The 22,325-nt window shown below is 35.4% G+C and overlaps 1 protein-coding gene across 19 annotated transcripts in view; it reads left to right on the top strand.

Annotated features, from left to right (window-relative positions):
- ANKRD26 (ankyrin repeat domain containing 26) overlaps positions 1–22,325 on the top strand; it is a 94,296-nt gene that overhangs the window by 48,176 nt on the left and 23,795 nt on the right. For 11 of the 19 annotated variants that reach the window (XR_012417544.1, XM_074001270.1, XM_015455673.4 and 8 more), the window contains 10 exons: positions 964–2,055; positions 4,105–4,271; positions 6,530–6,682; positions 8,845–8,878; positions 9,470–9,611; positions 12,855–13,068; positions 14,159–14,342; positions 15,208–15,345; positions 16,793–17,749; positions 18,327–18,479. Coding sequence is in view for 17 of the 19 variants with exons in the window: in XM_074001270.1 (XP_073857371.1) it covers positions 964–2,055; positions 4,105–4,271; positions 6,530–6,682; positions 8,845–8,878; positions 9,470–9,611; positions 12,855–13,068; positions 14,159–14,342; positions 15,208–15,345; positions 16,793–17,749; positions 18,327–18,479 (3,234 nt within the window). In the remaining 2 variants the exon portion in view is untranslated. Of the gene's footprint in view, positions 1–963; positions 2,056–4,104; positions 4,272–6,529; positions 6,683–8,844; positions 8,879–9,469; positions 9,612–12,854; positions 13,069–14,130; positions 14,343–15,207; positions 15,346–16,792; positions 17,750–18,326; positions 18,480–22,325 lie in introns of those variants that run through there. The other 8 variants (XM_074001274.1, XM_074001272.1, XM_005564834.4 and 5 more) reach the window with 4 other exon arrangements.

Raw genomic sequence — 22,325 nt, 5'->3', positions numbered from 1 at the left:
ATCTTTACGCTTGGAATTGAAGCCAGAAATTTCCTGAATGTTGTTTCCTCTTTCATTTTTATAACTTCCTTACATGATAAAGATGGTAACATCAAATATTGAATCATATTATTAAACAATAGAAATTATGAACATTTTAACACTGATGGCCACTGAGTTGAATTCATCTTAAAGGAGTAATCATTCCCAGTGGTTCAGGATTTACATTCTTATATTCCTGGTCACTAATTCCAAGGTTAAAGATTTATTCTGCCTTGTGATCTCTATCAACTTCAGTGTCTACATTCAGAGAAAGAATGAGGTCAGAAAATCAACCCAGTTATTAAGAAAATCATTCCTTTCAGAATGGGATCTTTCCACTGTTAGGATATAAACCATAACTTTCTGATTATTTCAGTCTAGGAAATCAGTAAATATTACAGAATTTTTTTATCCACTATTAATGAACCTTAGAATATATAAGAATTGGACTTAAGCTGATAGCCTATACAGATGCATAACACCATATTATGGTATATAATTTCAATCAAAATGTAAAGATTTGCTTTTCTTTCTGATTGTTGTTTATTTTGGCTCCAAATAGGCTCCAAATAATTTAAAGTTTCCCTACTCTCCAGTTATAAATCTTTGGAAAAAGTACTTAAATGTATTGTAGGGGCTCAGTATTTGAGATATGGTAAGGTAAAATCTTTTTAAGTGAAGATGCCTTTGTAATGCTACAGATCATCTGCTAATTTATTTTTGGTGGATTTAACACGTAATGAATTAAGTTTAATCCAAAGGAACAGTGAAACACTTAACTTTGCTAGTTCATGCTTTTCTTCTATTTTAGGCTAAGACAAATTAGTTTTTACTTCTTAGTTACTATTCCAGTGATTTGGGAGTAACTAAACGTAGATTAAGTTTAACAGTTAAATTTTAATTATTTCCTAATTGTTCTTTGTCCGTACTTGATTACTCAAGGATAAAGTTATTTTAAAAACATGCACCCTGACAGAAAAGACGTCTGAAAAACAAAACAAGCAAATTAATCTTTCACTTTCACGTCTGCAAAAAATGTCTCAAGAACCAGAACTGAATAAGGAGTGTGATAGAGAGGATGTATCTGTATATTCAGGACTTCCTGGTGTGCAAAACGGTGAAGAAATGTCAACCAAACAAGGCAAATTAGAGTGGAAAAATAACTTGAAACTCATCACAAATGAGTTAAAGCAGAGCTGTGGTGAAACTTGTGAAAAATACAAAATTACTGCTTATCCTGGGGAAGAGCCACTACATGATAACTCTAAAGGAGGTGCAAACTTAAAGGAAGTACCCTCTTCTTTGACAAATAATATAGTTGATTGTGATGGAAAAGATTCTCCTGTCTCTGTACTATACCAGGCATTGCCTGAACAAAAAGAACCCAGTCTCGAAAATGGCTTTTCATCTCCTTCATACTCTGGGTCCCCAGACTATGTCTGCCAGTCATATTCTAAGACTTATTTAAATGAAAATAAATTAGGCCATGGAAATGTTAACAAACCAGACACTGAGCATGTTTTTAACACAGATGAGAATTTTTATAATGATAGAGAAAATAAAAAAGTAAGGAACCCAGAAGTAGTTACAGGTGAAATGAAAGAAGAATTTGATATGCAAATGACAAAAAATATGAACCAAAGTACCACTAATTGGAAATTAGACATCAGACGTGTGCCTCAGTCTAGTGATCCAAAAAGACCTTTTGATTTGATCTGCTCCAAAGAAATGAAGCATATGATTCAAATAAAAAGGCACAGGATTTCTGCTGGTACAGACGCTTATAAGAAAACAAAACCAATACAGAACTTGTTCCAGAAGCCATTATATGATCATTGCAGTGCTCATAACTATAAAAGCATGGAACCTGAATTAGAAAATGTGAGGTCTTCTCTACCACATAGTGAGAGAACATCAAAAGTATCTCTAAAAGAAGAATTACAGCAAGATATGCAAAGGTTTAAAAATGAGATAGGCATGTTAAAAGTAGAGTTCCAGACTTTGGAGAAAGAAAAAGTCCAACTTCAGAAAGAGGTAGAGGTTTGCTTGCTGCTACTCTTTGTTTTTTCTCTATCAATTATTTGATCCATTCTGATTTTCTGCTTATGAAGAGCTCAAGTATAAAATGGTGTTACCTAAATATGTAATTGTGTGTAGAAATAGATTATTTCTTCTAAGTAACAGGAGTTAAGGAAAATGTTCTCAAAATCTTTGTTCCTTAATCAACTTAAGAAGTCTATGAATCTTCGCTCTTCTAAGTGACATATGGACTGGGAAACTAATTTAGCCATATACCATGTGACCTTGTGAACCAGTTTAAGTGTAAAGGAAATTGCTTTATGAAAGGTAATAAGTGCTAGGGTTTTTTTCCCTATTGACTTAAAAATTAATTCCTTTTATTTAAACAACAACATGGCAATACAGTGGGAAAGAAGCAGTGACTAAAAGAGATATAAAAATGTTTCTAGCCCTGAGTATTGTAACAAATATTCCCAGCCAAAGGGATCTTTTTAATGCGAGCTTATCTGTTTGACTCAAGCTGTTGGAGTTTATAATTCCATTCTGATCACTTTAAAGATTTTTGACAACAAATACATACACTTTTACATGTTTCTTAAATCACCAGTCAAACATTTCTGTAGAACCAGACCTTTACATTACGTTGTTTAATAAAATATGATAAGTTTGGGCATGTATACCATATAAGTAGCATAAATCCTCAGCCAGCAATTTAGTATTTAACTCCAAAGTAGAAAGCTGAGTTCTGTACATTGAGTTTTAAAGATAAACAATAATCTGCAGATATTCTTTTTTTTCTTTCTTTATTTCTTTTTTTTTTTTTTTTTTTGAGACAGAATATCACTCTATTGCCCAGACTGGAGTGCAATGGCATGATCTTGGCTCACTGCAACCTCCGCCTCCCGAGTTCAAGCCATTCTCCTGCCTCAGCCTCCTGAGTAGCTGAGATTACAGGCGTGCACCACCACACCCGGCTAAGTTTTGTATTTTAGTAGAGACCGGGTTTCACCATGTTGGCCAGGCTGGTCTTAAACTCCTGACCTCATGATCTGCCTTCCTTGGCCTCCCAAAGTGCTGGGATTACAGCGTGAGCCACATTCTTCTTTAAAAGTAAAAGTAGATGAGGTTACCCACACCCTGCTATGGCTTTAAATTACTTTGCCAGTGTCACGCTTTTAATTCATCTGATTAATTTGATGAATTTATCTGGTAATTTATCTGATTCAGCATTATGGAGTTATATCATCTCTTTTGGTGCCATAAAATGCTAGATAATGCCACTTTAGGAGCTCTGGATGGATCATTTAATCTTTCTTGTTTTACTCCCATTATCAGTAGATAATGGGGCTAACTTAGATAATTAATACTTATACTGTGTATCCTCCAACTATAAAATTTTATGGTTATTGAATGTGAAATTTGGGAAGCATCTCATTCTCCAGAATTCCACACCAGCAACTCAGCACTTTCACTCTGTTCCTTATGTTGTGGCAAACTTTGGTTTCTGTGTTTCAGTGAGCACCTTCGCCTTGTTGATATCCCAGGATCCAAATGAAAAAAAGACACTGGGGAAAAGAATAGCTTAGTGCAGAAAGGGGAAAGATTCCTTTCTCTTCCTAGAGCAATGTCACATCCTCTACATCTGGCTGCATAGTGTAAAATCCAGGTGGTAAAGGCAGAAGAAGATGCATCTTGTGTCTTTGTCTTTTTATTTCTCTGTTTCTGCCAGTAAAATGGAGTGAAAATTCATAGTAGATAGTGAAGATTGGATGGGAATAAAAGCACAAAATTAAGAAGAGTCCTTGAAATTTTGGAAAATTCTGTTTTACCCAAACAGAAATGAAGCAGACTTTACAAAAATTTCATTAATAAAATTATAATAATAGCTGATAATTATATAACAATTATATATACAATGATCCCATTAAAGTAAGCAGGAAATGTTTTTATTGGCTAAAGTTACCATAGTTAAACTGAGACAAATGATAAACTCAGTGAAAACAGAGAAATTCTTTTTGTTGAATAAAGTAATAGCAATTCCTTAGTATCAAACTTTCATCGAAGGTTGAAGAAGAAAGGAAAAAACACAGAAATAGTGAAATGGAAGTATCAGCAAACATACATGATGGTGCTACTGATAATGATGAAGATGATGGATTAATTCAAGAAAGAAGGAGTGGAGAAACTGATCATCAGCAATTTCCCAGGAAGGAAAATAAAGAGTATGCTAGGTAAGCCGATAGCATATTTAACAGCAGATAATTGTTATTGTGCTATAAAACTAATTCTAATTTGGACTAATATTCATGATTAATGAATATTATACTTTTATTATACAAGGGATATGCAACCTTGTCTTGTAATTAGAAAAAGGCAAATTAACAAACAATGAGATACCAGTTGTTTCAGTCATATTGATATTTTATTTAAAAAATAATACCCAGTGATGGCAAATGCGAGAAAAAAGGCATTCTCGTACACTGTTGGTAAATGAAATTGTAAATCCTTTCTGAGGGATAATTTAGTATGTATTAGAATTTCAAATATTTCCTATCTTTAACCTAACAGCTTCACTTCTGGGACTAGATTCTACAGGAAAATATGACTTATGTAAAAATGTACACACACAAGGACATTTATTATATATTATGTATAGTATACAGTAAGCCTATATGTAATATATATAACATGTTAAAGATAAATAATATGTATTTTAAGGATATTTATATAAAACACATTACATATATACATATGTATGTTAAGGATATTTATTATAGTATCCCAAATGTTGGGCTCTCAAATTAATCTGAATTACAATCTGTGAATTCACCAGTGTTTGAGAAAGCCCTGCACAGAGGCATCTGTAGTCCATGTAAACATTTCAGTATATTGGGTATTTTTAGGGGCTCACGCTCAACTCTTAACACAGTGGGAAATTTCAGTCTCTGTAAATTATGTAGGTATAGATAGTGATATCCTTGTGCATGTTTTTAGACCATCAAAAAGTAGTTATGACTGGGCGCGGTGGCTCATGCCTGTAATCCCAGCACTTTGGGAGGCTGAGGCAGGTGGATCACTTGAGGTCAGAGTTCCGGACGAGCCTGGAAAACATGGTAAAACCCCATCTCTACTAAAAATACAAAATTAGGCAGGCGTGGTGGCAGGCGCCTGTAAACCCAACTACTGGGGAAGCTGAGGCAGGAGAATCGCTTGAACCTGGGAGGCAGAAGTTGCAGTGAGCCAAGATTGTGCCACTGTACTCCAAACTGGACTCCATCTTTTGGAGACTCCATCTCCAAAAGTAATAATAATAATACTTACAGATTTTCTGGTGGTAAATTTAACTAGGCTAAAAGTCTATAAAAGTTACCAAATTCTTTTCTTTTCTTTTTTTGAGATGGAGTTTTGCTCTTGTTGCCCAGGCTGGAGTACAGTGGCGCGATCTCAGCTCACTACAACCTCTGTCTCCCGTGCTCAAGCAATTCACCTGCCTCAGCCACCCAAGCAGCTGGGATTACAGGCCCGTGCCATCACACCAGACTAATTTTTTTGTATTTTTAGTAGAGATGGGGTTTCACCATCTTGGCCAGCTGGTCTTGAACTCCTGACCTCGTGATTCACCCGCCTCAGCCTCCCAAAGTGCTGGGATTACAGGCATGAGCCTCCGTGCCCCACCCATTATTTTATTTTCAAACAAAATCATAACTAATCAGAATATTGCTATTTTGGAGCTGCATATAATGACATACAGGTATTCTAAAAGTAAGGGTTTTTTCCCCCATCCAGATATTTTCCTGATTTCTTCTTTCATGTTATATGTGTATCATTCTATTTTTAAAACTTTGTTTAAAAAAAAACTTCATTTAAGTGAAACGTTATATTTAAAAACAAAACCAAAAATATAGCCCAAATCTAATTGCTACTTCCATGTCTAAAGATCATTGCTTGTGAGCTCTAGCCTTTTACTGTAGCATTCAAGTTTAGTGTAGCATTCACCTCTCTCTAGTTTCTTTTTTTTCTTTCAAGTTCCTAGGAAACATCTAGACGCTGTGGGCCTAATCTCTGCTCACCTTCTATCTCTAAGTAGAATGGTTTTCTCTCACTTTTTTGTCTTGTGAACTCCTCTATTTTGTCTCTTCTGTTTTAAAATTGTCCTTATGCTTAGATGTACCTTTTCATATATTAGTTCTTACATATCACATTTTATCATAATGGTATGATAAAATTATGGTTTTTGAAGCAGGGGATATACATTTCCTCTTATGTTGTTAGTAATTTGTGTTTTTTCAATTAGTGAATGAATTGAGGTGGAGGAAATGTTGGAATTTTATAAAAATTTTTTGTTTGTCAGAATTATTAGAAAACATTGGCTTTTTAATGGATTTTAAAATTTTTTTTATTCTTTTTTGTTCGTTAACTCTCTTTCTGCATTTTGTTTCTTTTTTTCTTTTTTCTTATGTAACTGTCACTTCCCATGGATTTTTTAAAGTAGTGGTCCTGCCTTGCAAATGAAGGCAGTAAAGAGAACCTCGAAAGAATCTGTGAATTCACCAGTGTTTGAGAAACCCGGTTTACTAACTGGTGGCCTGCTACAAGTGGATGATGACAGCAGTTTAAGTGAAATAGATGAGGACGAAGAAAGGTAAAATCTGTGATTTCTTTATTTCTCTATGGAGGAAGGTTAGTAATAATTTTTTTTCTGAAAATAGAATGATGTAGTCTCCCAAAGCTAGAGAATATCGACTGTTTCCATGCTGCCGAAAGATTAAGATGAGGACAACTTTGACAAGCAGCAGTTTCAATAAATGGTCACCATGGAGCCCTGACTGTAGTGGATGGGCTTTGACAGTGTTTGAGAGAACTTGGATTGAGAGGCAGTAGGTAAACGGGTGGTAACTGAAGAAGAATGTGGGATTCAAGGGAGCCTTCTTTCTTTTTTATTTTAAAACGTAAGCTTTTAGAGTATATTTACATGCTTTTGGGAGTGACCCAGTAGAGAAGGAAATGCTTATGAAATTTAGTTTTGTTTGCATGTCTAAGCCTCAAAAAGCTTGATCCTTTATCTTTTAAAGATTTATAATAAACTAACTGTTCTTAGAACTTCTATTTATGTAGTTTTTTGCTGTATAAAAAGAGATTGTTCATTTAGAATTGTTTCAGAAATGGAATATTCTTATATAATTGAATGTGTTGATGACGATCTAAAAGTTAAACTATCGTATATGGATTTTTAAAAATTATCTAATAATAAACATGCAAACCATGTAGGTCATACTGAATTGAATTTAAATAATTCTTGGTAATTGAAGATATCAGAGTACTTTTGACAATAGCATCATGAACAGCTATGATTTTGTAAGATCAGGTGTATTAACTTAATAGTTGTTTAGATTCTGGGGAGAAGGGGAGGATTTTGTTTATGTACCGTAGAAAATTAAACCATTGACAATCTATCACAGACTTATTTTTAGGTTATAAAGTTCTAAAATATTAAAAACCATGTTGCCTTATGCTAATAGTGTCATTGACATATATTGTATGCTCAATAAGGATTTTTTTTCTTTTCTTTTTTTTTTTTTTGTCAGAGTCTTGTTCTGTTGCCCAGGCTGGAGTACAGTGACATGATCTCAGCTCACTGCAACCTCCGTCTCTTGGGTTCAAGCAATTCTCATGCCTCAGCCTCCCAAGTAGCTGGGACTACAGGTGCACACCACCATGCCTGGCTATTTTTTGTATTTTTAGTAGAGACAGGATTTTGCCATGTTGGCCAGGCTGGTCTTGAACTCCTGACCTCAAGTGATCTGCCCACCTTGGCCTCCCAAAGTGCTGGGATTACAGGCGTGAGGCACCATGCCCAGCTTCAGTAAGGATTTTTGAATGCATGAATAAAGAGTTGAGTAGATGAATGAATGAACGTTGATGAATTTCTTTAGAAAAAATAAATGTTGAGCTTATTGAAAGTAGGTTTCCAAATTGGCTAGATATAAGGTCTTTTTATTTTAAAAATATTTACAAGATTAAAAAATTATTATTTATAATTATAACCAGAAATAGAATGAAAATATAGATTCATCTGCTATCATATCACTTAAAACACTTGAAAATAAATATTACTTTCACAGCACAGCAAAATATGTTTCAGAGCTAGAATTTTTGGGTTTGAATTTTGGGTCTGCTACTGACCAGCAATATGTGCTTGGGCAAATTACTTGGCTTTTCTGTGCCTAGTTTCTTCCTTTATAAAATATCTAATATTTTATCAACCTCACAGAATTATTGTTAGGATTAAAATGAGTTTAACGTACAGTGCTTAGAATAATGCATAGTACCTGCATTGTAACTCCTGAAAAAAGCTAATATCGTCATTCAAAAAGGGTTTCCCTCGTGTAAGGGTGTTAAGTAATACATTCCAAATAGGTTTTAGTGCCAGTAAAAGCTCGTTTTTATTGAAAAGGTCAATACCAAAAAAAACCTGGTATATTTCTTTCTATTGAGTAACGCAAGTAACACTGTGTTTTCCTTTTGCTTTGACTGTCAGGAAGCTTGATCTAAATTTGTTTGTTATGATATTAGTATATTTTTGTTGTCCCTTACTTTTACTTTTTCTGTTTATGGTTCAATACCCCTTGTAGAAAATTATTATCTTTTATATTACCTGTAAAAAATATTCCTGTGAACTTTATGAATAGGGTAAATAAATTACAAATGCAGAGCTTTTATTTAAAAAAACAATAATTTTAGATATTCCTTACATTTTACATATTTACTATTTGCCTGAAAGGTTTTTTTTTTTTTTTTTTTTAGGCCTAGTAAGAAAACATCTAATGAAAAGAACAAGGTACTGTAAAAAATAAATTATCAAAATTATTGTTTAAAAAAATTATTATAAAAGATAAAGTGGGCTGGGACAGTGGCTCACACCTTAATCCCAGCACTTTGGAAGGCTAAAGCAGGAGGATTGCTTGACTCCAGGAATTTGAGACCAGCCTAGGTAACATAGTGAGAGCCTTGTCTTTACAAAAATTAAGAAAAAATTAACCAGGCATGGTGAGCATGCCTGTAGTCCCAGCTCCTTGGGAGGCTGAGGTGAGAGGATTGGTTGAGCCCAGGAATTTGAAGCTGCAGTGAGCTATGATCACGATGCTACACTCCAGCCTGGGTGATAGAACAAGACCCGATGTCAAAAAAAAAAAAAAAAAAAAGAAATGAAAAAAAAAACAGAGAATCTTTTGTTGTAAAGACATTTACTTTGAAAAACTGATTAAGAAGCACTAGCCGTTGATAATATATCCTTTTAACTAAAATCAGTTCTTTTAAAGAAATACCTGTGTTTTTGCTCATATAGAAAGATGGATAATTACCACTTCTGTATGTGCTATAAATATTTGGGGGACATTTTGAAACAGTGTTATTTATTTCAACCCCATAGGTCAAAAACCAAATACAGTCTATGGATGATGTTGATGACTTAACTCAGTCATCTGAAACAGCCTCAGAGGATTGTGAGCTGCCCCGCTCTAGTTACAAGAATTTTATGTTGCTCATTGAACAACTTGGAATGGAGTGTAAAGGTAGGCCCATTGCAGAAATTTAAGGCCTTTTTATGTATCCCACTGTAATGTATGCAAAGTAATAAAGTGAAATGTATGCACACTTAGCATACATTATGCTGTGTTTAATTGGTGGCTACAGTGCTGCCACTGTGCAAAGCTGAAGAGATCTTTATATAATATATTCTTGATATTATTCCTTTGTTAGCTATGTTTTTTGCAGAGATTTTTTTCTCCCAGTTTGTGGCTTGACTTTTCATTCTCTCTTTTTTTTTTTAATTTTATTTTTTAATTGTTTTGTTGACTTTTCATTCTCTTAATGGTATCTTTTGAAGAGAAGAAGTTTTTAATTTTGATTAAGTCCAATTTATCTGTTTAATTATGGATTTTGCTTTTTGTATCGCATTTAAGAAGTCTTTGCTTAACACAGGGTCACAAAGATTTCCTCCTATGCTTTTTTTCTAGAAGTTTTATAGCTTTAGGTCTTTCTTTGGACAAAATCTCACTCTGTCACTCAGGCTGGAGTGCACTGTAACTGCAACCTCCACCTCCCAGGTTCAAGCGATTTTTGTGTCTCAGCCTCCTGAGTAACTGGGATTATAGGCGTGTGCCACCGTACCCAGGTTTTTTTGTTTGTTTTGGGGTTTTTTTTGTGTTTTTTTGTTTGTTTATTGTGTTTGTTTATTTTCTTGTTTTTTGGGATGGAGTCTCGCTCTGTCTCCCAGGCTGGAGTGCAGTGGCGCGATCTCGGCTCACTGCAAGCTCTGCCTCCTGGGTTCACTTTATTCTGCTGCCTCAGCCTCCCAAGTAGCTGGAACTACAGGCGCCCGCCACCAGGCCTGGCAAATTTTTTGTATTTTTAGTAGAGACGGGGTTTCACCATGTTAGCCAGGATGTTCTTGATTTCCTGACCTTGTGATCTGCCCGCCTTGGTCTCCCAAAGTGCTGGGATTACAGGCGTGAGCCACCCACTGTGCCCTGCCGGCTTTTTTGTATTTTTAATAGAGGCGGGATTTCATCATGTTGGCCACGCTAGTGTCAAATTCCCGACCTCAAGTGATCCGCCCACCTTGGCCTCCCAGAGTGCTGGGATTACGGGCATGAGCCACCGTGTCCAGCCAGTTCTGGGTCTTATATTTAGGTCTGTGATCCATTTTGAGTTCCTATTTTTGTATGGATTGAAGTATGGATTCAAGTTCATCTTTCTGGATATGGACATGCAATTGTTTCAGCATCATACGTCAGAAAGGCTAGCCTTTTCCTACTGCATTTGCCATTGTGCCTTTGTCAAAAATAAGTTGACTGCATACATGTGGGTCTACTTCTCAACTCTATTGTGTTCCATTGATCTACAGATGCTCCTGAGTTTTATCTCAGGTTTTTGGTTTTTTGTTTTTTGGCTTATAAGCTATGACTCTTTGTTTTGCTATCTTAGTGGTTGCTTTAGGATTTATAGTATATGACTTGAACTTATCACAGTCTACCTTCATATAATATCATACCACATCATATATGTATAATTTTGTTATAGTTCTGGTATACAGTATAATTATAATAGTAGGCTTTCATTTTTTTCTCTCCTAGCCATATCCTTTCTGAATCTGTGGGATTATAGTTAATTTATTAAGTCTAGGAAGTTTTGGCCAATTTTTCTTCACTTTTTTTTTTTCTGTCTCTCTTCCTCCCTCTTTGGGGGCTTATATATTAGCTGCTTGGATTTTTTTCCATAGTTCATTGGTGTCTCAAAGTTATGAATCTTTTCTTTTGTGATGGTTCATCTGTGTTTATTTCCATCTAATTTAGTTTTCATCTTTGACATTGTAATTTGCATCTCTACAAGTGCAATCTGGTTTTTTAAAAAATATCTTCCATGCCTCCACTTGTCTTCTTGAGCTTTATTTTGGGGTACAGTTGAATTCCATATAAACAGCTTGACTTTTTCCTATCTTGCTTCTATGATTTGGGCTAATTCCCCACTCCTGAGGCAATACCTTTCTGATTATTCATTGTCTTGAGAAGTATGAGTTTTTCCAGCCTGACTGTGGGAATGAATACCCTTCTTGGTGCTGTGGAAGCACCAGGCAGGATTTCCTCTCTTTTTTTAGGTGGTTTTTTCTTTGGTTTCAGGTAGTTTCCTGGCATACATGCACTGTTTATTACACTGCTCAATACCCAAGAGGGGATCTCTGGAGATCTCCAGGGTTCTTTCTCTGTATCTCTCATTCCTCTCTAGTGTCCTGTGATCTCTGTCTACTTTGCGTTTACCAGACTCTCAGCTTCATCACTTCAACTCAGGGAGTTTGCTGGACTTTATGTCAGTTTTTCCTCCCCACGTCATGGCCTGGAAACTCTGAAGGCCGGGCTCTGGGCATTCATAAGACCATAAGACTTACTTCCTTTGTTTCTTTTCTTTTCTTTCTTTTTTTTTTTTTTTGAGACAGAGTCTCACTCTGTCGCCCAGGCTGGATTACAGTGGTGCAATCTCAGCTCACTGCAACCTCCGCCTCCTGGGTTCAAGCAGTTCTCCTGCCTTAGCCTCCCAAGTAGCTGTGATTACAGGCACCCGCCACCACGCCCTGCTAATTTTTGTATTTTTAGTAGAGACAGGGTTTCACTATGTTGGCTAGACTGGTCTCGAACCCCTAGCCTCAGGTGATCTGCTCACCTCACCTCCTAAAGTGCTGGGATTACAGGTGTGACCCACCGTGCCCAGCCACTTCTTTTGTTTCTTGTCTGTCAAGGATCATTGTGTTCATTGCCTGAGTCCACTGTCTTGAAACTCATTGTTTCATGTATTTTGTCTGTTTTGTCTTTGGTCATTTCAGGAAAGAAGGAAAGTTAGTACTTGAAGCAGACTGCACTAGAGGCTCAGCACATACCACAGACTGGCTAGATGCTTTTCTTCCCCCTTTGCTGAACTGCTGCCTTCTCGTCCTTCATTTCTCATTGTAGCCACCTCTCCTTCAGGGAAATCTTACCTGGGCCCAGTATAGATCAAATTATCTTTTGTGGTCATAGAACTCTTGCTTCCTTACAGCATCTATCTGAATTCATAATTGTGACTTTTTTTGTCTTTCTTAACTATACTTTAAGCTAAGCAAGTGCAGAGGTCTTGTCTGTTATATCTGCAGAGCTTAGTTTAATGTCTTCCACATTATAGGCCCTCAGTATATAATTGGTCAGTGTCTTAATGAGTTACAGTGTATAGTGTGTTATATGCGAAAAGTACTCATATATTTCTGTCTTGTTTTCTCCCTGATACAGATTCTGTTAGCCTATTGAAAATCCAGGATGCAGCTCTTTCGTGTGAAAGATTATTAGAACTTAAAAAAAATCACTGTGAACTACTTACAGTAAAAATTAAAAAAATGGAAGATAAGGTTAATGTACTACAAAAGGAGCTATCTGAAACAAAAGAAATAAAATCACAGTTAGAGCATCAAAAAGTTGAATGGGAACGAGAACTGTGCTCTTTGAGGTATGATAGCCTAGTTTTAAAGAAATGTTTAACTATTTGTACTAAAGATATATAGAATTCTTGTAATTGCTGACTTACCTTCTGGGGCTTAGCAGGGAAGAAAGCTTAGTCTTGTGGAGTGTGAAATTCTTGGAAATAATATAACTAGTTCTTAACTATGAACATCTACTAAATATATATTCTTTTAAATCACTTTAATGGCTATGTAGAAGTTTGTCATACAGAAGTCTCGTTATTTATTTAATAGAATAAGTTTTGGGTTTACAATTTTTTTGTATTATAGTTAATGCTGGAAGGAATACCTTTTTATAAATCTTTTTCTATATTTCTAATTATTTACTTTGAATAAATTCTTCAATATAGAATTGTTTATAGGAATTTTTTTTAAAAAGGCCTTTGATCCAGATTTTTAAATTGTTCTCAAGAAAGTTTATGTTAATTTACGTTTCAATTAATAGAGAATGAAATGCCCATTTTTTCAACCTAAATTTTTTTTTTTTTTTGAAATGGAGTCTTGCTGTGTTGCCCAGGCTGGAGTGCAGTGGCGTGATTTCGGCTCACTGCAACATCTGCCTCACGGGTTCTCTTGCCTCAGCCTCCTGAGTAGCTGGGATTACAGGCGCATGCCACCACACCTGGCTAATTTTTTATATCTTTAATAGAGATGTGGTTTCACCCTGTTGGCCAGGCTGGTCTCGAACTCCTGACCTCAAGTAATGTGCCCTCCTCAGCCTCCCAAAGTGATAAGATTACAGGCATGAACCACTGGCACCCGGCCAAAAAGATAATTTTCAACTTGCATCTTTATTGGATCATTTCCAATATCCTTTTCCATAATATTTACCAGAAGTACTTGTAACAGAAACCTACCAGTTAACAGAATGTTCTTTCATCACTGCCTTTCAAGTATATATGTCCTTTGGAAAAGACTGAAGTGAGAAATTAAAAATCGGAGAACTAGAAAGGAAAGATATTCAAGAACACAGAAATTGTATTAGGGTGATAAACCAACATATGAAGCAGCAGATCACACAATGAACTTTTTATTTTGTAACAATACAGATTTTAAGATAAGCATCTTTAACTGCAGATTTAGCTTAAACCAAGAAGAAGAGAAGAGAAGAAATGCTGATATGTTGTATGAAAAAATTAGGGAACAGTTAAGAAGGAAAGAAGAGCAATATAGGAAAGAAGTTGAAGTGAAACAACAGCTTGAACTGAGTCTCCAAACACTGGAGATGGAATTGAGGACTGTAAAAAGTAATTTGAATCAGGTAAATTAATTTTGGATAAAAATTTCATATTTTTAACTTTATTTCATCACTATTACTTATGCTTTTGATTTCATATATATTATCTAGGTTTAAAACAAAAATGTTATCTCATCTTAAGCTGACCTATGACCTTTATAACTAAAATTATTCATGATAAATCTTGGCACCTAATAGATGCTCAGACTCTGTTTTCTGAATGAAGGAATGGAGGATAAGTTGAGTTTAATCACTAACATAAATGTTAATTTAGGCATTTAATGTTAAAATACAGGCTAAATATCTCTAAAATTATGATGAAACTAGTAAAATGTTTGACATTTTATTTCACAATTCTTTATTTGCCTGTATTTAAGAACCGTTTTTGCTCTTTGATGAATTTAGCTGACATTTATATGATTAAAATTTGAGTAATTCTTGAGTAATAAAGGTTCTTGCATTTTAATATGCTATTTCCTTTTTTTTTTTTTTTTTTTTTTTTTTTGAGATGGAGTCTCTCTCTGTCGCCCAGGCTGGAGTGCAGTAGCTGGATCTCAGCTCACTGCAAGTTCTGCCTCCCGGGTTTACGCCATTCTCCTGCCTCAGCCTCCCGAGTAGCTGGGACTATAGGCGCCCGCCACCTCGCCCGGCTAGTTTTTTGTATTTTTTGATAGATACGGGGTTTCACCGGGTTAGCCAGGGTGGTCTCCATCTGACCTTGTGATCCACCCGTCTTGGCCTCCCAAAGTGCTGGGATTACAGGCTTGAGCCACCACGCCCGGCCGCTATTTCCTTTTTATAAGTTTTTTTTGTTTTAAAATTCTGCTCTTGATTAACCTTTTAGACTTTTAAAAAATGCTAATAGACCCAAAACTTATTATATCTCTAGGTCATACAAGAGCGAAATGACACTCAGAGGCAACTTTCTCGAGAACAGAATGCCAGAATGTTACAAGATGGAATTCTGACCAGTCACCTTTCCAAACAAAAGGAGATTGAAATGACTCAAAGGAAAATGAATTCTGAGGTATTTCTATTTCCTTTAGTCATTTTCAAATATGTGTATATATGTATTTGTGTGTGTATATGTATTTGTATGTGTATATATTTTAAAAACCAACTATATATGCATCTTGGAAAGTATTGAGGATTTTTAAGCCATATATGTACATCTTGGGGGTGGTGGTAGCGTTTTTGGTCCATTGGATAAAGTGATGTTCTTAATTCAGCTCCACTTGTCTGCAGCAGTCAAGTAACAACATTCAGAATGGCCTCATCCAAAGGAGAAGCTTTTAATATCTTCCATAGGAATTGATGGTCTTTCCACAATCTCAAAACCCTTGCTACTAACAATAAATGCTTGAGTTTTTGGAAGTGATTTCATCACCTTGATATATTAATGGAGAGGTTAGTTTATTACTTCCACCCACAGGAAGGGAGGAAAAGTACAGCCAGTTCAGTGACCATATTTTGGATATTAATCTTCTCACTTTTGAGAAGAGTAATAGTGTGCTCTAAGTAGTATCTTATTTTGGTACAAAGAGCTTTTGAAACAATGATATGCCATGATATATACTTAGTGATAATTTAGTAATAAGTATTTTGTTCCTAGTAAAACAGTTCAGCATATTTCTCCCTGTTTCACATTATTACAGTTTCAAACATTATGAAGAGGAAACGAAAGTTATTGCGACAACAAATCATCTCATGATTTTCTAAGAGGAGCTCTACAGATTTTGTCCTATTTACCATTAGTGTTGTGAAATAAAAGTCTTCTTTTGTATTTAAATATTTATACCACAGAAATAACTGATTTAGTGAAAGAAGATTACAAATAGAGTCAGAAGCCCCAGGGAAAATCATACAGCTGCTTATATTTTTTTTAACTTTTCCTTTTCAAAATTGTGATACTAAATGAGTCCATTGATACAGTAGAAGTGCTTAGTACAATGCCTAGATTTATTATTCATCAATAAACTTAATTGTTATAACTGACTATAAAGATGTGAGAAAAGTAGAATATAGAATATTCTCAGAAAAAAGAAACCTGAAAAACTGCGGGAAATTTCGTCTGTCCAGATATATGCAGAGCCAAGGCTCTTACTATGGGTTGGTGTATGGGTTAGATATCAGAATATAAACCCAATTTTTTAATGTGATCAAATTATTAATCTTTTATGCTTTTGAATTTGTTGTACTTCAGGGAAAGGCCTTTCCAATTCTGAGATTCTTAAAAATTTTCTAGTGATTTCTGTTTTACTTTCATGGATTAATTGTCTTCAAATAAATTTTTGAACTTTGGGGAGTTAATGCTCTATAAGGTTTGAGTTTTGATCCAACTTTTTTTTTCAATTGGATATACACTTGTTGCAACCCTTTATTGTAAAATGTACAGCTTATTCTTTAATTTCAAAGGAAATCATGATATGTCATTTTCTTGGGTGCTAACTCAAAGTTTCCTTTGTTTTACTTAGACTTCTCATAGTCATGAAGAAGAAAAAGACCTACTGCATAAAAATAGCGTGTTGCAGGAAGAAATTGCTATGCTAAGACTAGAAATAGACACGATAAAAAATCAAAACCAGGAAAAAGAAAAGAAATGTTTTGAGGACCTTGAAATTGTAAAAGAAAAGAATGAAGACCTTCAGAAGACTATAAAGCAGAATGAGGAAACATTAACACAAACAATATCCCAGTATAATGGACGGCTTAGTGTTCTGACAGCTGAGAATACAATGCTAAATTCTAAACTGGAGAGTGAAAAACAAAGCAAGGAAAGACTAGAAGCAGAAGTTGAATCATACCGTTCGAGATTGGCTGCTGCTATACATGATCGTGATCAAAGTGAGACATCAAAAAGAGACCTAGAACTTGCTTTCCAGAGAGCAAGAGATGAGTGGTCTCGTTTACAGGACAAAATGAATTTTGATGCGTCTCACCTAAAAGATAACAATGAGATTCTTTCTCAACAACTATTTAAAACTGAAAGTAAACTCAATAGCCTAGAAATTGAGCTCCATCACACAAGAGACACCCTCAGAGAAAAGACTTTGGGTTTAGAACGGGTACAAAAGGACCTAAGCCAAACCCAGTGTCAAATGAAGGAAATGGAACAAAAGTATCAAAATGAACAAGTTAAAGTGAATAAATACATTGGAAAGCAGGAGTCTGTAGAGGAGAGATTGTCTCAACTACAAAGTGAGAATATGCTGCTTCGACAACAACTGGATGATGCCCACAACAAGGCTGACAATAAAGAGAAGACAGTGATTAATATTCAAGACCAGTTTCATGCTATTGTGCAAAAACTTCAAGCTGAGAGCGAAAAGCAAAGTCTTCTGCTAGAAGAAAGAAATAAGGAGTTAATCAGTGAATGTAATCACTTAAAAGAAAGACAGTATCAATATGAAAATGAAAAGGCAGAAAGAGAAGTAAGTATCAAGAAAGATAAATATTTTTCAAACCTCCCGAAAGAAAATTTAAAATAATATACGGTTATGTAGTTAACTATAAAAATAAATAGATAAGCTTATTTACGCTATCAGTTTAGAAACATCCCTTGTTTTCAGCAAATAAAAGAGCTGAGAGGTGCTTTACTTTGAGTAAAGACATTGTATCATCTATGAAATTTTGAGTTTTAAGTTACGAGCTGTTAATAGACTAGTATGAATAGTAAACTAATGTGAATAATGTAGTCTTTTACTGCTGAAGATAAAATTTTAATGTCTTTATGTTGCCACATCTTAAGAACATTTCCATTTATCTGCCACCATGAAACAGATAAATGGAAATGCTCATACCTGAAATGAGTATTTTGAAATTAAGATTCAATTAAGCGTGTTATTTTGACAGTTAATTCCAGATTTCCCAGATAAACTGAAGTATATTGCTATATCTCTTAATACTTTTCTGTCAGTAGCTTTTTATATATTTCAGTTGATGTAATTTTATTTTTATTCTTGTCAATTTGAATTGTCTAAAAAATCAGTAACAAAAATGTCTTATCAGGTTGTTGTGAGACAACTTCAACAAGAACTGGCTGATACCCTAAAAAAACAATCTATGTCAGAGGCTTCCCTGGAGGTTACATCACGTTATCGTATTAATTTAGAGGATGAGACACAGGATTTAAAGAAGAAATTAGGTCAAATCAGAAATCAAGTATGTATGAAATTTAACATGTCAACAGTTAATCTATAACTGGTTAAATATATAGTGTTTTATCATACTAATTTAGTAGGTAACCTTCTTTTGTATTTTCGTTATAATTAATTTAAATTTTATTAACTTTTTTTTTTTCTTTGAGATGGAGTCTCGCTTTATCGCCCAGGCTGGAGCATGGTGGCACGGTGGCACAATGTCGGTTCACTGCAAGCCCCACTTCCCAGGTTCACACCACTCTCCTGCCTCAGCCCCCCGAGTAGCTGGGACTACAGGCGCCCGCCACCTCGCCTGGCTAATTTTTTTTTTTTTTTTTTTTTTTTTTTAGTAGAGACGAGGTTTGACCGTGTTAGCCAGGATGATCTCCATCTGCTGACCTCGTGATCCACCCGCCTCAGCCTTCCAGTGTGCTGGGATTACAGGCGTGAGCCACCGCACCTGGCCTAAATTTTATTATCTTTATAATACACTTGCTGCTTTTTTTTTTTTTTTTTTGAGACAGTTTCACTCTGTTGCCCAGGCTAGAATACAGTGGCACTGTCTCAGCTCACTGCAACCTCCACCTCCCGGGCTCAAGTGATTCTCCTGCCTCAGCCTCCTGAGTAGCTGGCATTACAGGTGTGTGCCAGCATGCCCAGCTAATTTTTTTTTTTTTTTTTTTTTTTTTTTTTTTTTTTTTTTTTTTTTGCGACAGAGTCTCACTCTGTAGCCCAGGCTGGAGTGCAGTGGCATGATCTTGGCTCATTGCAACCTCCGCCTCCTGGGTTCAAGCGATTCTCCTGCCTCAGCCTCCCGAGTAGCTGGGATTATAGGTGCCCACCACTAGGCCTGGCTAATTTTTGTATTTACAATAGAGATAGGGTTTTGCGATGTTGGCCAGGTTGGTCTCAAACTCCTAACCTCAGGTGATCCACCCTCCTTGGCCTCCCAAAGTGCTGGGATTACAGGAGTGAGCCACCACGCCTGGCCTAATTTTTGTATTTTTAATAGAGACACGGTTTCACCATGTTGGCCAGGCTGGTCTCGAATTCCTGACCACACGTGTTCCACCTGCCTGAGCCTCCCAAGTGCTGGGATTACAGATGTGAGCCACCGCACCTATCTTGTTTATTAAACTCTGACTTTCATTCTGCCATTTTTTCTTATAATTACACATTAAAAAAAATAATATTTACCCTTATGAAAGTTGAGAATTATACATCATTCCTCATGGAAGTTGAGAGAGTTTTTTTCCTGTTAAACAGTATTTTATAGTGATTTTTCTATTGTCATGGTGAAGCAAACCAGATTAAGTTAGGGGATAATGTTTAATGGAATGTTCCAGAAAATTGTCTTATTTCTTATTTTCACTTTTGTGAATGGATACAGAATCTGTGTTGATTTATTTTATGGATTTCAAATTAATTTGTACAGAAAGGCCATTAACTTTTCTCCAAAATACAAATATTTTAGGTTAATTTATAAACTATTTAAAATAGGCATTTCCTTCATTTTCCTTTCATTTAAAATATATTATAAAAACATAGAGGTATTTAGATTATGTATAGTATGTATATCTAAAGTAGAGAATTAAGAAAATTATCTAGATCCCTCTTGGATTTTTAAAAAACAACATTGAGATATAATTTGCATACCATACAGTTCACTCATTTAAGGTGTAAAATTCAGTCTTTTAGATTATTTACAGAGTTGTGTAACCATCACCACAGTCAATTTTAGAACATTGTTATCACTCTGAAAAGAAACCCCACATCCCTTAGCCATCACTACCATCCCCGTCCGTGTCCCTCCACCTTCTCCAGTCCTAGGCAATCACCATCTACTTTTTGTCTCCTTAAATTTGTCTGTTCTGAACATTTCATATAAATAGAGTCATACAATATGCAGTCTTTTATGAGTGGCTTCTTTTACTTAGCATGTTTCTGGGGTTCATCTGTGTTGTAGCACATATCAGTACTTCATTTCTTTTTGTTGTCGAATAATATTCTATTGTATGGCTATACCAGTTATCCATTCATCAGTGGATGGGCCTCTAGTTTGCACTTTTTGGCTACTGTAAATAATGCTGCGATGAACATTCATTTATAAGACATGTTTTTATTCTCCTGCCACTGGATTTTATCCTCAGGGTTAATCGGGCTGCTTTCACCATCTCCCTGCTTTACTTCTGCTGTTCTTCCTGTCTTTGCAGTTTGTATTCGTCTAGCCTCATTCCTTCAGACCTGGCACAGAATTCCCCCTCCTTTGGGAAGCTTTCTCTGACTATTCTGGATCTCATTGACCTCACATTTTAGCATTTTTTATCTAGTCTGTGTAGAACAATTTGCCGTTAATTTAACTTCAATTTTATTTTTTTCATGAGAGAGAAACTCATCTAATTATAAATTTGCCTACGAGGTGAATAATATCTGATATGCCTGTCACATATCCTTGTATAAATTGAAAATATTTTAGCTTAGCAATTGTTAGGTTAAAATTACTTTATATTATACTAAGAATTTCTTTTTTGAGACATTGATATAATAAAGCTTTTATTCTATTTTTATTATTTTATTTTTTTACAAGCCCATGACTAACATAGGTGGTTATTCTAAATATATTTTAAGTAATTAAATATAACTGGAAACCACTTAATCTAATAAAGGAAAGTTATTCAATCAAATGCTCATGTTTTTCTCACTATAAAAAAAATCTAAATTTACATTTCTTTATTATGTAGCCAGAGCTGGGATTCATAGATTCATACCACTTTACCACCCAAAGAGCTCTGGCTGCAGCTTTTCTGATATGCCATGTGACATAACCTTAGCCTTAAGCTCATCAGAGTGCTTGCTAAAGCAGCTCAGCACAGATACTTGTTGGGAATGACTTGATTTAGGAACCTTGTTTTGCAGTAGAGTCCAGTGTTTTTAGTCCAGTGCCCTGATGGCCATGTAAGTTATGTACTACTCATTCCAGGAGGTGCTGTTTACATTGTGGTCATCGCCCACTGAGGAGAGCAGAGACAAAGTAATCTATAATTGTTTAAAGCACTGTTGGCTAGTGGAATTGGCGAAAGTTCTGTGAAGCACTAGGGGTGTATTCTGGGCCTCATGCTCCTCATTTGCTTTCACTTCCAGTGGTGTGAAGAATGATTCAGTGTAGCTATAGGAGACCACTTCCATTGGCATGCCAGCTGCCTAAAATATACAATTTTATTAGAACACAAAATACAGTAAAAATCACAAAAACAGCAAATATCATATATAGCTCACTATATGCCATGTACTCATCTAAGTACTTTATGTGCATATTCTTTGACTGAATCATCTTACCATCCTAGTGAAATAGATACTATTACTGTCACCATTTCTATTTTACCGATGAAGAAACTGAGACACTGAGCATTAATTTGCTCAAGGTCACACAGCTGGTAACTGGTGGAGCTGGGATTCCCACCCAGCTATTCCAGCTTCTGTGTGGATACTGCCTCTCAATTTCATGAAACATCTAGTTGTCAACTAACATGTCATCATGTTAATTTTTATAATCACTGGTATCGCCATGGTCATTCACATCTATAAATATTAAAATTCTAGTTGACGTGGTGGTGCTTGGAATGCAAAAATATAGATGCTTACTGTAAGGTAATTTCCTGTCTTTCTCCATTTTACCAAGTTTGTAAATTTGAGTATTTATCTGATAAAATATAGTTTGAAAACAAGAATAATGTGTTTTAGTTGTAGAATGCAGGTTGCTAAACTTTTCTGTAAAGTGCCAGATAGTATTATTTTAGACTTTGGGAGCCATGGATACCTGCTGCAGCAAATCAGCTCTACAGCCACAGCACAAAAGCAGCCATAAACT

This window comes from Macaca fascicularis, chromosome 9 (assembly GCF_037993035.2).
Source record: "Macaca fascicularis isolate 582-1 chromosome 9, T2T-MFA8v1.1".
Classification (NCBI taxonomy): Eukaryota; Metazoa; Chordata; class Mammalia; order Primates; family Cercopithecidae; genus Macaca; species Macaca fascicularis.
Note: the sequence above shows the minus strand (reverse complement) of the source record. Positions and strands in the feature narration are given on the sequence as shown.